General features: G+C 43.0%; 1 protein-coding gene across 4 annotated transcripts in view; it reads left to right on the plus strand.

The window, feature by feature from the left end:
- Positions 1-15,373, plus strand: part of HDAC4 (histone deacetylase 4) — a 134,502-nt gene extending 119,129 nt beyond the window's left edge. For 2 of the 4 annotated variants that reach the window (XM_026075611.1, XM_026075612.1), the window contains exons 21-25: positions 926-1,044; positions 2,764-2,897; positions 10,422-10,506; positions 13,000-13,141; positions 13,652-14,000. In XM_026075611.1, the coding sequence (XP_025931396.1) occupies positions 926-1,044; positions 2,764-2,897; positions 10,422-10,506; positions 13,000-13,141; positions 13,652-13,691 (520 nt within the window). In that variant the 3' untranslated portion in view covers positions 13,692-14,000. Of the gene's footprint in view, positions 1-925; positions 1,045-2,763; positions 2,898-10,421; positions 10,507-12,999; positions 13,142-13,651 lie in introns of all 4 variants that reach the window. The other 2 variants (XM_026075613.1, XM_026075615.1) reach the window with 2 other exon arrangements.
- Positions 15,374-15,378: the final 5 nt, after the last annotated feature.

Raw genomic sequence — 15,378 nt, forward strand, 5'->3', positions numbered from 1 at the left:
AGGCTGAGAGAGCTGGGCCTCTTTAGCCTGGAGAAGAGAAGGCTGAGAGGGGATCTTATTAATGTGTAGAAATATCTTAAGGGAGGGTGTCAAGAGGATGGAGCCAGACTCTTTTCAGTGGTGCCCAGCAACAGGACRCRAGGCAACGGGCACAAACTGAAACACAGACACTTCCATCTGAACATGAGGAAAAACTTCTTCACCGTGAGGGTGACAGAGCACTGGAACAGGTTGCCCAGAGAGGTTGTGGAGTCTCCTTCTCTGGAGATATTGAAAACCTGCCTGGACGCGATCCTGTACACTGTGCTCTAGGTGACCGTGCTTGAGCAGGGGGGTTGGACTAGATGATCTCCAGAGGTCCCTTCCAACCTCAACCATTCTGTGATTCTGTGTGCTGGGGAGTGCTCATGCATACTGCGACCTCCCCAGCCTTTAATTATGGTTAAGCGCAGTGTGGAAAAAATAAATGCCTTTGCAGATATTTAGAAGGAGCACATTGCTGCAGCTGGGTGACAAGTGCCGCACAGTGAGGTCCTTATATGACCAATTTTCCAGGTGGCTTTGCAGTCTGCACCTTTTTCCTTGTGCCCTCTCTGCTCTGGCTGACCACGTCTGTGAAGCAAGACATGACCACAACCAGAAACCGCAACGTATGGCAGGTTATTCCCCTGCTCTGAACATCAGGTTGTTCATGATGGAAATAACGGACCTGACCCAAAAAATAACATGATAGCTGGACAACCAGCTTCTCATATTCTAAGGAGAGAGGAAATGGGTTTTTCTCCTGTGGAATAAAAACACCAGGTTTTAGAAGAGTTTGCTCAAGCGTCAGGTTTAAAGGCTTAGGTTTGCTCAAGGTTAAGTGTTCCTTTGTTCATTCAAGAGCCAAAATAATAGATCTGCCGTTGTTAATTTTTTGTTGCAGAACGGTAGTAATGCCCATTGCCAATGAATTTGCCCCAGATGTTGTGCTGGTGTCGTCTGGTTTTGATGCAGTGGAAGGCCATCCTACACCTCTTGGAGGATATAATCTATCAGCAAAATGTAAGTTGTGGCTTTACAACAGCAAGGATCCTACATTGGTGTAAATTGCTGTCCTAGGGGCTTCAGTAGGATATTTCCAGTTTTTACCTCTCTAGGATCTGTCTACAACTCTTTAATTTCAGAATTTTTCTGTACATTTCCATGCGTTTGGGCATTGCACTTTGGTTTGGCTGAAGCCTTTCTTGTCTTGGAGCATTGTGTGTTTACTTTTAAAGAAAGTAAATTATGAAGCCTTTTGTAGTTGAATCTCTGTGGAAGCTAGCTGCTAAATACGAAAAAAATCATGTTTGCATGCAAAATTGAAGAAAGAGGGAATGCCAGATGTAAACAGAAAACCCTAGTCTGAATGCTAGTAGATGTTTGTTGCTTTCTCCAGGATATCCTACTAAAATTTGAGCCAAACATTTTGATCCCCACCTTTATATGGGCTCACAAGAACATCCTTTTTGCTTTGGATCCATGATGTTTTGTCCTGCACAGGAGATGGGCTGAAGGTTTTTTTTTTCCCCCCTCTCTTGGTTACACTGGGTTTATCTGGCATTGTTTCATTCAGGCCAGTCAAGAAGACAGGTTGTTTTTCCCTTGCAAAAGCAAAAGGATTTATTTTTTTAAGAGTTTGTTTCAGTCAGGAARCACTCTCTACAGTGAACTTCAGAACCTCATGAGGTAGCTGAACCTATAAACGTTATAAAAGAATAAGGCGGAGTAGATTTACAAGAGACAAGTTATTTAAGACATCCAGAAACACTCTGTAATGAGAATTGTTTGTTTACCTGCTTGTTGAATCTCCCATGCTTTGCTACTCTCACAAAAGGAGAGGTTGGGTATTGTGTTATGGGCACAGTCATGAATCTTTTATCTGTCTGCTAATTTACCAATTTGCAAAGGCGCTTGGGGGAGTTATGCGACTCAGCGCAAAACAAAAAAACAGGGCTTTTGGAAGAAGGGTGTAAGTGCACTGGATTATCTTTGTTTGGATTTTTTTTTTTTTTTTTTGAGGGGGAGGGTTGGTTTGAGGACATGTTTTTTAAATCCTCACAGCTTGGTTCTGTTTTGTTTAAAGGGTAGAAATGTATTGTGTGTCATATGATCAAAGTCCCCGGGTGCTCCAGGAATTTTTACAGCGTATTATGTACTGGAAGAACCGTCTGTTAAGAACTAGATGTCAAATATCTCTGGGGCACTGCAATGCTGCTATCACAACTAAAAAGCACCGGCAACAATTTTACTTATTTCCCCTTAACCTCCTCCCCTCCCCTGTTTTCCTCCCTCCCCCCTGTCATGCCTCCTGCATGACTTCTTTGCTTCTCCTGTCTTAGAAATAATGGCAAAAAGCAGCCTCCTTCCATCCCCTTTCCTTCCTTCTGAAGCTGATATTTGCTGCTGTATTTAATTCCAAACAATAAAGGGTAATAGGAAGGATGCTGATGCCTCTTATGGGGGCAAAACATTGGCAGCGTGCTCCAGACGTGGAGAGAAGGATCTGCCCCACGCTGCACGTGTTTGAGCCCATCCAAAGGGCAACCGGAGCTGGAGTCCTGAAACGAATGTATTAAAATCAAACCTGGCTTATATTACGCGCTCCGTCCTTTCGGATCCCTTGTGGTTTCTTTAATATGATGTAATTCCTTTTTTACGCTGCTTTGATCCTGTGCCAGGAGTCTGAACCTAGTGACCACCATTGCCCTTTCTCTTGCGTTTCCTGTCCCCCACTTGCAGGCTTTGGGTACCTGACGAAGCAGCTGATGGGCCTGGCCGGAGGCCGTGTTGTTCTGGCCCTCGAAGGAGGCCATGACCTGACCGCCATTTGCGACGCCTCGGAAGCATGTGTTTCTGCTTTGCTGGGAAACGAGGTACAGAGAAAATGAAAAAATGCCGTGGATGGCCTCCTCTTGACAAGTGCAAGGCGCTGCAAGCGCTGTATACCTTCTTGCAGAGCTTTCAGTGGTGTGAATTTGGGTGGCTAACTCTCCGAATAGTGCATTTACTGAACTTTTGGCACTGGTTCTAGCTCTTTTTTTTTTTTTTTTTTTGTAGAATTAAAGACTGTATATTTAAATTTTTTTTAACTACCTTTGTTCAGCAATTCACACTCTAAGGATTGAAATACCTAAGAACTAAATTTGGTTTCATTCTTCATCCAAATAGTGGGCTTGGTGCAAACCTTGGGAAATAGTGGATTAGTTTAACTCATTTCCGATGCCACTGTTGAAGCCTTGCCCTCTCTTTACAGTTCCTCTCTAGCAGCACAGCGTATCTGCTCCGTCATGCGGCTTGCTTGACATTGCTTTCCATTTTGTTTTGGTTTTTTTTGTTTACCTTATGTTCTGTACCTTCTGCACTTTTCTGCGTTGAAAAAGCCCAATTGTATTACAGAAGTTGACGGAAAAGGCCATAGTATTTGATTGCAAGATAAGGGCAAGCCAGAGAAATGCTCAAAGGAAATCTGGTTCGTGGTATCTAGGGGAGGTCTGGGTGTTTTTCTGCGGACGTAGATACTTTAGCTTTTCTCTCTGTTCTTAAAGTCAGTGGGATAAAGGAAGAAATTATTCAAATTCCTCTTTCCCATCATCTTTGCTGCAGCCCTGACTATTAGCATCTGCTGCAACTGGTAACGAAGGAGCAATTGAGGGATACATTTCTTCCAAAATGACTGGTATTTAAAAAGTTCACAGTGGTGGCATTTGACATGTCTTTGGGCTCTGGGAGTTCAGGGTCATGTACTGCAAACTAGTGCAGTGAGGAAATATAAAAGCCACTTATTTGCAGCAAAAGCAAAGCTCTTGTGAGTCTGCTATATCCATATATATATGCTTCTGTTCAGCAAGCATTTTTCTGTATAGTTTGTAGGCTTGTGCATATGAGCAACTGGTTTGTTTGGGTCAGTCCTCCCTCCTTTCTCTGGTTTATTCCTCTTCTTTGGACACCCGTTCTCCACTTGGAGTTTTCAGAGGACACCTGTAGTCCAAAGGGCAGAGTCTTAGATTGATTCAGTAGACCATAAAAGTGCACTGCGCTAATTTTCCATCAAGGAAAAACTGCACCTCACGCAAAGGAGCACACATTGGTCAGATTGGAGCCACAGGCATCTATCCCTGTTCATTATCAGCCAAGGATGCCCTGGTGTAGCAGCAACTCTGAGGAGCTATTCAAAACAGTTGTTGAAGATTTACGATACAAATCAAAACAGCAGAGCAGTGTGATTACGTAGGCTCCAAAGAGCTAAAAATTTCAGCATTGTGTGAAAGCAACCACACCGATTTCAAGTTGGGGGTGGCTGCAAAACTTAGAGCAGCATTAATGGGCTGGTTAGTGCATTTGAAGTTTTTTAGGCTGCCTTTTCAATTAAGGGATTGCCCTCAGAGTACCTTGTGCATATGAGCAAGTCTTGAAAGGCCATGACATGAGTTAAAGGGCATGAGCAGGCTGCCAAGACGACCTCGCAGTGTGTGATAGAGCAGACCTCTGAAGGCAGTGGTCTTTTCCACAGAGGGCAAGAACCTGGCTGCTGGTGACCTGGCGAAGGAAGGAGGTTCCTTCTAAAGCTCTCACCTGCCTTGGAGAACACAACCAGGTTGTCTCATCACCCCCCTTTGGTGAAGAAACTCCTATGCAGGAGCTGAGGGAAGCCCTATGGTCAACGTTTGAAGGTGCAGCACCACAGAAAGGAGAAGCCAAGTAATATTTTGGCTCTAGGTCTGCCTCCAGTGAGGGTTGACTTCTAGGGATGTTCCTGAGCCATAAGCAGACTGTGACCACCAGCTTTGCTTAGGTCTAGGAATTAGGAGTAGAGGTTGGATCTGTATGGAGGTGCAGATTTGCTGCTTCTTCCAGCCTTTCACAGAAGTGCTGTGTCTTACAGTATCCACATGCTACACAAAGGACAACAACGCCTGAGAAAACCTCACTAACCAGTCCGATAGGTTGGTGGTAAAACAGCTGGGATTCATCAAAAGCATCTGTTTCAGTCATCCAGCATCCCATCTTCCAAGCATCCAGAGAGCATTAGTTCCTTGTGCGTGGCCAGGCAATTCTGATAAGGCTCTCAGCATGCATAACTGGTCCAGCTTGTGCTCAGTCCTTGGGACTCCTGAAAACTTGAGAATCAACTTCTACCTCAGCCTCCAAGCAATAATTTTTTTATTTCAGCACCCGATTCTCTTAAGCTGGCAGCCGATGGCACCATTGTCAGTAATACAATCTCTTTAGCTCCATTCAAACCTTGAATGCAGCCAGCTCTAGTGCCAGGATACACACCGAAGGGGAGACTGAGGAAATCACATGTGAAAGATGTCATTCCTCTCACTTAATGTGCTGCTACAGTGCAGTCAGGTGACTAAAATGTGGTGTGAGAATCTGTATGCAATAAATAAGCACTCGCTCTGAGCCATGAACGTGTCTGGAACTGTGCGGCTTTTGGAGATTTTAGTACTCACGATAACTTGGATGATGTCCTCTGGCTGAGTGTTTTCATTTAGCAGAGCAAATGTTGATCCTTGAAGGTAGAAAAACATCATAAGGGGCATTTGCCATTCTTTATATTTTTGTCAGTGAATCAGGACAGCTATAAGGAGCTTTAAAATATTTAAAGATGGACCTGTTCTCACTTTTCCTAAGTGGGCTTTGAAGCGTGCACGGATATCATGATAATGTTCTCTTAGCCACACATCAAAAAGCGGGAAGCACTAGTTTTATCAAGGTCTTTTATAAAATCTTTCTAATGCGAGGAAGTTGGAGTGAATTGCTGTTGCTTTGTCCTGCTGGCCCTTTGATGAAGTTTGATATACAGCGTGTTAGACAATTTTGCACGCGTGCACATGGACAGCCAGCTGCAGACAGCCACAGGCTGCAGGGAAATCTGCTAACGGAAGAGATCTGACTGAGGTATGTAGCGAAATGGTAGGAAATGAGGGGAACGATGCCAGTCCCCCAAGTGTCTGTGTTCACCAACAGAGATCAAAACCCCAGCTTTGGAAAAGCCTTGTGTGCATGGTTCCAGTGGCAAGAGCCAGGGTTGTTCCCAACTGTCCAGGAAATTAAAACAGAGCTGTAGCTTTGCAGCAGATTATTTCAATGTAAAATGAGTTAGCAGCGTGAGAGGTCATTTGAAAATACCTATGTTTCTTTAATTACAAATTTACTTGTTCAATACTAACGTGACTTCAGCTGAAAAATCAAAGGCAGGCATGAGGCAGAGAAGAACCACTTAATGATAATTTAGACCAGTAGGACACTGTTGCTATTTTATTACTCAGAGTGGCTCCTGAAAGCAGCGTGGGAGAGCAGGGGAAGCAGCAACCATGCAGAGCTGCCAATTCTTTTCCAGGCATCGCCAACTGCTCCCCTTAAAACCAGGTTCTGTCCTATGAGAAATACCAAGCCAAAACATCTGGGCATTAACGGCGTTTTCTCCCCAAGGCTACAAGCCATGCCAGCAGCATGCATAGAGCGGGATGTGAAGTGCTTATGCCATGGGAGCTGCTAACTGTGTGGAGGGAGAAAGGAGGCATGTCCTGTGAGAAGTGACCTTGGAGCTAAGCAGCAGCCAGAAGAACAACAGTATCGCATGTGGTTGCTGGAAATACATTGTCATTCAGATTTTTGGTGCAGAAGTAGCCGAGGTGTGTCCAGTATCAAACTCTGGACATCTTGAACAAAAAAGAAGTTGATAATAAACAGTTGCTTAAAACCTTTGCCTAAGGCCCAGAGGTATTTCCTTCCCTTTCTAGTGGAGCGATGGGTAAGTCTGTTGTCTGTGACTATTATTTCGGGGAGAGTAGCACACAATTGGAACGATTCATCTGTGAAATAACACACAGCTAAGCTGTCTGATGTTCTGTGTGCTTTATTTCAGTATAAACTGAAAGGCATTAATAAAATTCTCATTTAAAGATTTGTCCAGGAACTGGTTGGCCTTCACTTAATGTCATACAGAAACCAGTCTCAGCAAAAATTATTTTTAGAGTAAAGATTTAAAAAAAAAAATGTAATCCATAATTATTAAATCTGGAATGGAGCAATTTCTAGTCCTCGTGAAGTACCTATCTAATGGCAGCCAAGTGGTCACATAAGCAAATCTCTTGGCTGGAGTTTCTGTTGGCTTTCAGTAGAAGTTGCAAAACTTTGTCATAGATTTATTAACTATTAAACTGTGGCTGCTTCCATTGCTGGGGAGTATCCCCATATGAGCCTAGACCAGTATTTTCAGACACATTCAACAGCTGTAGATGTTTCCGGTTTTGGATACCCAGCCTTGAAAGTCTGTGAAGAAGTCACTTTTTTTGTGGAGAACCAGGTCAGGAGGATGGGCTTGGAGAGCATCAGTTCTGTTGAAAGTTTTTTCTTGAGTATTTAGTTGATTTTGAGACCCTTGAGCTCATGTGAATTAAATCCAAACAGTTGGCTGTCTATATGACCCAAGGAGAGCTGTTCTGCCGGGGCACCATTACCTACCAAGCAGATGTCTCTGCTGTCCCAGAAGAAATCATTGCTCTCCAGAATGTCATTTGTTAAAAACAAATAAACCAAGCTCCTTCCCTTTGCGATGCACTGCAGATTTAACCTCCCTTCCTGAGGAGAGGTGCTAGCCCCCTGGTGTGATGCAGCCCTAATTCCTGCCTCCCTGTGTCAGAGCCACGACTGTGCAATATTAAAATCCTTGTTCTGTTTTCAAAGGCAGGCAGGAGCAAGATGAATGTATCTTAAGGTCTTCTTCAGTTCTTTAGGGGGAAAAAAAAAAAGACTAATAAGAATTGTGGGATGTTTTTATTTGAGCCCAAGTTTCTTCCCCAGTGGGAATCAAAGCAAGCATCATAGCTGCAACAATACAAGGCTTAATAACTTCATACAGGGCAAAGGGGACAGTTTAGCTTTTCAGAGAAGAGTCGTTGTGGGATGAGAGAAGTAACCCGATAGAAAAAGGCATTTTCCCCTTCTTGTGTTTATTTTTAAAGGGAAATAAATAAAAATTAAACCAAAGCTCAGGCAATACTGTCTGGGGATTTCTTGTGGGAGACAGTGCTTGTGCTAATGGCTGCATCTCTCTTGTCCTGCTCAGACCCTGTTGCTACAGAGCCACTTCACCAGGGATGCTTCCCTTCATGGTCTCAGAGTGCTGCATAAGAGGGTGTTTGGGGCTGTTTTTCTTCTTTATGTTCTATTACTAAAAGAAGCCCAGCTTTCTTCTCTGTGACATCCACCTTCCAAATTCACAGTGTAAGAACAGCAGGAAAAAGGCTACAATGTTCTGGGTGTTAGCTTTCTTTTTCTTTTTCTGTATTGACCAAAGGCTGCGGGGTAAGGATGCGATATGGGCAGAGCTCTTATCACATTGGTTATGAAGCCACGACGGAACCAGAGGCCCTTTGCTGCAGCCTGCCATGGGTTGTGGAGGCAGCTGGCAGGCAAGCAGTCCAATCCCTCCTCCAACTGTTATTAATTAACATGAGATTTTTTTGATATATTGTCAGTTGGTCACAGTAAGTGCATTTGTCCATGCCAATGCAAAGGTGACCTGGATTCCCTAGTGGTGTTGTAGCCCCCTGACTGCAAAGTGAAAGGACAACTCTTTCCTCTGCGGTAGGAGAGTTTGCATCTGAAAATGAGCCTATTTTGGTTGTTACCGTTTTCTAGTATAGCAAGTCTCGGGTCTACAGCAGCTTTTCCTGTTGAGCGCTATCACTTTAGGTGTGAGTTTATTCATTTAAAATAGCTGTGCTTGTCAGAGCATGGGCTTGGGCAGCATGGTGTTGGTGCAGTTGTGCTTGTGAGAGCCAGGTCTGGGCTGGCCGAGGCTTCTAACGGAGATGTAGCTCTGGTGGTAAAACCATATGCTTGCCCGGACAGCTTATGTCACATGCATGGGCTGCAATAGTCTATCCTGGCAGCAGTGCAGGTTTGCTGATGGGAATTGCATCCATACTTTGGATGCATCCATTGCATCCATGCTTTGCCATTATAGTCCTGCAAGGTAACTCCATCAGCCACATACTCCCCGTGTACACCACTGCATACGTATTTAATGTAGTGGACACTGCAACAGCTTTAAGAGCTTTTACAGGTGGATCCATGTGACTTTTGCTCAGAGGACTAAACAAGTATTGCTGGAGAAGGACTCTGAAAAGCTGCTTTAGAGTGGGATTTGCTAATTATCTCTCTTCAGCACAGTGAAGATGCTCCATTGTCTAAGTTCCTTGTTAAGTAAATTATGTTACCACTGCTTTGCTGTTTTATTGTTGTTAAAGATTTGCAACAATGACAACACTGACATTGTGAGGGTGGGATGTATTTAAGAACAAAATTGTCACAGGCAGATACAATATGCCATTTGCATTTACTGCATAAAAGCAGCAAAGCCCAGAAAGATGCATGCTTGTTATGTGCTTTTAAATTGAATTTTTTTGGAAGGCTTGCATCATCTTTGGCCTTACAGTCTCCATACCAGTATCATAGTTTTACTGTCACCTTTTTATATAAAGAGCAAATGACAGCAACCAGCATCAGAAAGACTAAATTTTAATACCTAATACTATCCTTCCCAGTAACTTCAGGGCAAATTTCATAAAGATTAACATATGGGTCTAATACTGTGCCCTGGCAAGACTAACTCAGCAGCTAGTAAGAGACATCAGCAGTGTCTTTGTAGTTACCGTTGTGCTGAGTGTAGATTTAAAGCAGGATTTTGCTTCCTTTGTGCTGGATGAAAAAAGATATTTGTCTGTACTAAAATCAGGCTATTTATTCTTAGGGTACAGATATTTTCAAATAGTTAAAAGTCAATATGTTTACTGGATCAGGTGTTTAGAAGAATTAAAAAGCTATCCCTTTTGTTTCTTTCAAGGAAGAAAGGGAGTGTGGCTGCTATCATATTTTTAAGTTCCTTTTGTTTTCACATGACTTTGTTTTAATACTCAGTTTCCATCATGAAATGCCTGTGTGTCCATCTCTGAGGGCTTGTCCACATTGCGAAATAATCCATAATACCTCCTGCAGAAGTTCTGTTAGAGAACATCTGTGCGTGCTCACTGATATAGCTATTACTGATACAGCTATTAGTGTAAATTCACACCTATGGTGGTTCTGCAAGTGAGCAGACCTTACAGTATTCTGTGCGTATAGAGGAGTGTTGGGGTTGAAAAAGCTGGAGAGTGCCTGCACTCAGTGTACTGAGAAACTCAGTAGAAACTCAGTGTACTGCCTTGAGTCTTAGAAGAGCATTTAGAAAATCTGTATATTTGGAATATTTAGCTAGAGTCAGGTAATAGGAATCAGAAGAGTGGAGTGGGGGCTTGATACAGCGGAGCCATTTGCTAAATCATGTTTAATGCCTATTCTCTAATTTGTGACAACATTTCTGTGGCATTCTTCTCTCTCTCCAGCTTGACCCTCTTCCAGAAAAGGTTTTCCAGCAGAGAGCAAATGCTAACGCAGTCCATTCCATGGAGAAAGTCATCGAGATACACAGTGAGTAGATCCGCATGCGCRCAGCTGATGCTCTGTTAATCTGTCCTAAGGACACTAGTTTGACTTCTCCATCATCTTGGCAATCACACATTCGAAATCAAGCCACTGCATTCACTCGTCCAATTTGCAGACAGTCACTGCACAGTGAACTGGATTTATGCAGCCACAAGGTAGTCTTGCATGCAGTAGTGCGTCGAGCGATGCACAGAGATCAGTCAATTTAGAGAAATGCTTTGGCTCTTGGAATTGGACTGTATAAGTGCCTCTGAGCCTACAGCTGCTTAGCTGAACACAGGTTGGAGCGCAGAGGGTTGTCTGTGTGGATGGGGGTGAAGCAAGCGGTGAGGCATTGTAGTCACACAGCAAGGTGTTCTGATCTCAGTGGAGGAATTAATATTAAATCCAATGCAGAAATATGCTTACTATCCCTGTAAGGGGCAGGTTCTCCTGTACTTGGAGCATGTGGATATCTCTTCAAAAGCTATTCAAGTGTCTGCAGTTAACATAAGTCTAATTGGGTATGGTTACATCCATTAATTAAGAATGGATAGGAGTGAAAGTTAGAGTATTGCATAATGCCTCTGATATTGCAAGTTTGTTTAGCTGTGGAGGGGAATTTTAAAATCTTGGTGGTTGAAGGTTTCCTGGGGATGTTCACGGGGAATGTAGTAAGGTCCCCCAAGTAATGTGGGGATTGCACTATGCTAGGTCCTGACATCTGCATGCTTCAAACAGGCTATGGTCTAGAACTGAAGGAGGGGCAGTCTCCATTTTAGAGGGAGAAAATGGCATTTTCTTTTTTTCCTGAAAAATGCCAGTCGCTTTAGAAATTTAAATTCCATTTCCAGAAGCTGCTCTGCAGTGACAGTGTTCAGCACTGATGTGATGCCTTAGCAGTACCTTGAGTCAGCCACAGTGATTTTTTTTTTCCTTGAAGTGAGCAGAGCAAATTAGAAAAAGAGCTTTGAGCAAGACACTCAGGTATGCTGCAGGACACAATAGAAACGAAGGGGTTTGAAAACAAGACTCTTCTCCCTGTCCACATGGCCCCACTGTGAATGTTCTTTCTTTCAAGCTTCGATGTGACTTCTTGGGTACTGGCAAATTCTGCGTGGTCCTGCCTGGGAACCAAGGGAACATCTCTGAACTCTGAAGCCTTCTCTGTGCTCTTCTCAGGAGCCTCTGATTGTGCTGTGGGTGCTTGTGCCCTCCGCTTTCTTGTCCAGCCACTCTTCTTTCATTGAAAAAGGGTGTCCATCAATGGTAAATTGAAGACAAACAAAATAAATAAATGTGACTTAAACTTCCTTAGCTGTAGGTGATTTGCCCATGAAAGCAAAGCAAGACTAGCCGGCTGTAACTTAATGCAGATGTCCAGTCCAAACCTGGGCTAAATCCTTCCCTCTCACATATTTTTCCTTAGGTCTAAAATTTCTGAGGCTTTTGAAGTGAAAAAGGAATTGTCTTTATTTTTTGAACACCTGATCAAGTGCACCTTTTCTTCAAGGCAGACGTATCCTGTACAGCTAAGAAACCTAACCTCCATCACTTTTGGTGTATTTATCCTGTCAGCATTCCAGTTTCAGCCTCACACCTTTCTTCCCTAACCAAAAGGGAAGAGCATCTTTGATTATAAGACAGTGTGTCGGCTCTGACTGGACATCCTAGATTTGCTTACAGGATGCACAGGTGCATTTTTAGCAATGCTCTCAATACCTTTTGGATTGAAATTTTGCTTCTTCATGCCTAAATTCGTACACAGTGTCTTCCAGCCCTGGCAGATAGAGCACCTTGGCAACACCATCTACTAATAAAGCAGCATGGCATAAAGTGCGAAATTTTCCGTTACTAACTGTGCTGCTGCTGGGGAATTAGCAGGGCACTTTGGCAGTTCTCATGAGCCATTTTTACTATCATATAGAAAACAGACTTTTCTGCATAGGGACCAAAGCAACCTCTCTTACAGCAGCTTGCTTGGCCCAGCATAGCCATTATGGCCAATATCGTTATTCATCAAACAACTTCCCAAACCAAGCAGTCACCTGCCAACCTTCTTAATTCTCATTACTATGCTTTGTGGATATTAGACTTCTTGCCAAAGAACTGAGAGCTGCTGCTGCCTCTGCAGGGCTTCCTTGCGAAGCTATGGAAAGGAGCTGCCCTGTTGTTTCTCCAAGCCCATGCTTAGGAGAAATCCCCAGCTCTGGGTGGCTTTCTACCCTCACCTCACAAGCCAAGGCTCCGTTAATACACATTCCCAGGAACCCGCTTCCATCTACAATTTTTCTCCACAGCCCTGGGACCTTGAGAAAGTCGTTAAAGTAACAGTGAGTGCAGGTCAAGGTATCATTTTGCATAGGACTTGGAAGAGGCATGATGAGTCTTCCTCAGTCAGTTCTCAGCCTTCTGCTGGGCCTGGGAAAGCAGGAGCGTGGTGTTTGACCTGTTACAATGCAGGTGGCCTAACTGCCTTTTCTCTCATCTCTGCTGCAGGCAAGTATTGGCATTCACTCCAGCGTTATGCCTCCACAGTGGGGTACTCCTTGGTTGAGGCTCAGAAGTGCGAGAACGAAGAAGCGGAGACTGTAACAGCCATGGCATCTTTGTCGGTAGGCGTGAAGCCAGCTGAGAAGAGGTGAGCTGCTTTCCTTTCGTTTTATTGTCACAGCCCAGAAAGAGTAGGTAGTAGAAACAGGGAACAGGGAACAATCTGCCCACCCAGGAGGAGCCATAATGGGCAGTCTTCAGGGTTAATCTTCTTTTAACAATTGCAAGTGCATTCCCTGTATCTCCTGCCCTTCATGGGTCCTCCAAAGACCTCGTGGACTGAAGGAGAACAACAGTGCCACGCACTTCATGTGTACCCTTGGTGCAGCACACCAAGGGTCATGAGAGGAAACTGATTTCACTGCAAGAAAATTTTTAACATTGTACAAGTGAAAACACAGTGGCCGAAAACCCTTCTTGGTGGCAAGTTTTATTTCCAGGTGAGCTGGCTGAGCAAAACTGCTCTGGGTGGGAAGGTGATGGGAACAGACGGTGCGAGACTTGTGTGCACAGAGCATCACAAATTGTCCAACTCTGTCATGCTCAACCCTCTTTTCTCTCTCCCCCATCCTGTCTTGCCTGTTGAAATCCCGTCCAGACCTGATGATGAACCCATGGAAGAGGAACCTCCCCTGTAGCATTCACCTTTGAGCTGGAGTTCTCCTGTTTGTTCGTCTTTGTCTTGAAGCTCTGCCAAGAAGCTTTCTCTTGTTACTCCTGCGTCCTGTCATGGTTTTTTCCAGAATACAGAAGGACAACCAGGTGTAAAACAAAGCAACCGAAAAATCTCTCCATATCTATATGCGTCTACAGTATATACTTGCTGAAAAAGAAAAATGCTGGTGAAGAGCAGTAAAGGATTGACATGCTGGGCACTCTTCCTCTGATCCTCACTTGGAGCTGAAAGGGGGAATGACGCCCATGAAGTCTTTGGCAGAGTTGCCAAAAAGTAGAAATCAAAGATTCAACAACACATATGAAAATAAAACAAACAAACCTTAATTTAAAACTGGTGCTTACAATTTGATTACCCACAATTCAGCAATCTCCGCTTGAACCACTCGACCCATCTTGTAGTTTCGTTTCTTGGATTTTTTAAATGGCTCTTGCCTGCCTGTGAGTCAAAGACATTCTTGTCAAAACCAGAACAATGTGAGATGGTGTATTTTTAATGGGGAAAGACAGGGAAAGAGGACTAGTCTTATATCTAAAGGAAAGGGAAAGAGAGGGGGGGGGAAACACAAAAGAGGAAATGGTAGCCCAGGTGGAGTCGGCTTTACTATCTCCAAAGCCATCTGAAGATGAGTTTGTGCCTTTTTTTTTAATTGATGGATTTGGTGCAGCTGGATTTTCTGAAGTTTGAGGAACAATGCCTTAAGTAAAAAAACAAAACAAAAAAAAAACACAAAAAAAAAACACAGCAGTTCGTGAATATTTTTCCTCTGTTTGGGAAAGCCAAGAACTGCCATCAGGAAGGAAGACTTTTTGGCTTGTGCTGGCATGATTGTGGGAAGCAGGCATCAGCTGAATAGAGCGTCTCCAAAAACTGTCTACAAGTTTGGATTTGTTTTATTTTCTTTCATTGCTGTTTCAAAAAAAAAATTAAGGTAGTTGCCAAGAAAGTGGCAAATACTGTTGGGTCTTTGAAATTTAACCATTTTTTAAATCAAATTTTCAAATGTTTTCTCTCTTCTACATTATCTAGCAATTGAACTTATCAATTTGGTTGTTGAAGCATGTATTAGACACAAATGCAGGTTTAAGACTGGAATGCTTTTTATAAAAAGCAACTAGCATGAGATATTGCTTAAATTGTTAGGTATAAATATATATATGTGTATAATGTATATTCCAAATGTATTCCAAGCTTAGAAACCTGATTCTTATGAATTATTGATAAAATATTTATAATGCATTTATAGAAAAATATATATAATAAATGCATACTATAATAGTAGCCATTGAAAGCTCCCTAGGGAAAGATTTATGAATTGGAATGTAAAGGTGCTTTTGGAAGAGGATCCAGTTTGAAACTTGAGTACTTTCAAACTATAGTTTGGAAAGTTTTCAGAACGCCAACACGTTAGCCACCGGGCAACTACCCTAAACATTTGTATTTTAAGTTAAGGTTTTTAGTTGTGATCCTTTTCTAACAAAAATGAGGTTTTTATAGCAAAGATTATGAATTTGCTGTTAATTTTTATATCGATATTTCACAAAACCCTACCGAAGCCTTGTTTGTGTGAATCTGACATTTATTTTCCATTCAGCAGTTGTTGTTGGGTTGTTTTGTGTTTTTTTTTTCTGAACAGCAACAGTGTCTAA

Source organism: Apteryx rowi, unplaced genomic scaffold (genome assembly GCF_003343035.1).
Source record: "Apteryx rowi isolate R43461 unplaced genomic scaffold, aptRow1 scaffold_407, whole genome shotgun sequence".
Classification (NCBI taxonomy): Eukaryota; Metazoa; Chordata; class Aves; order Apterygiformes; family Apterygidae; genus Apteryx; species Apteryx rowi.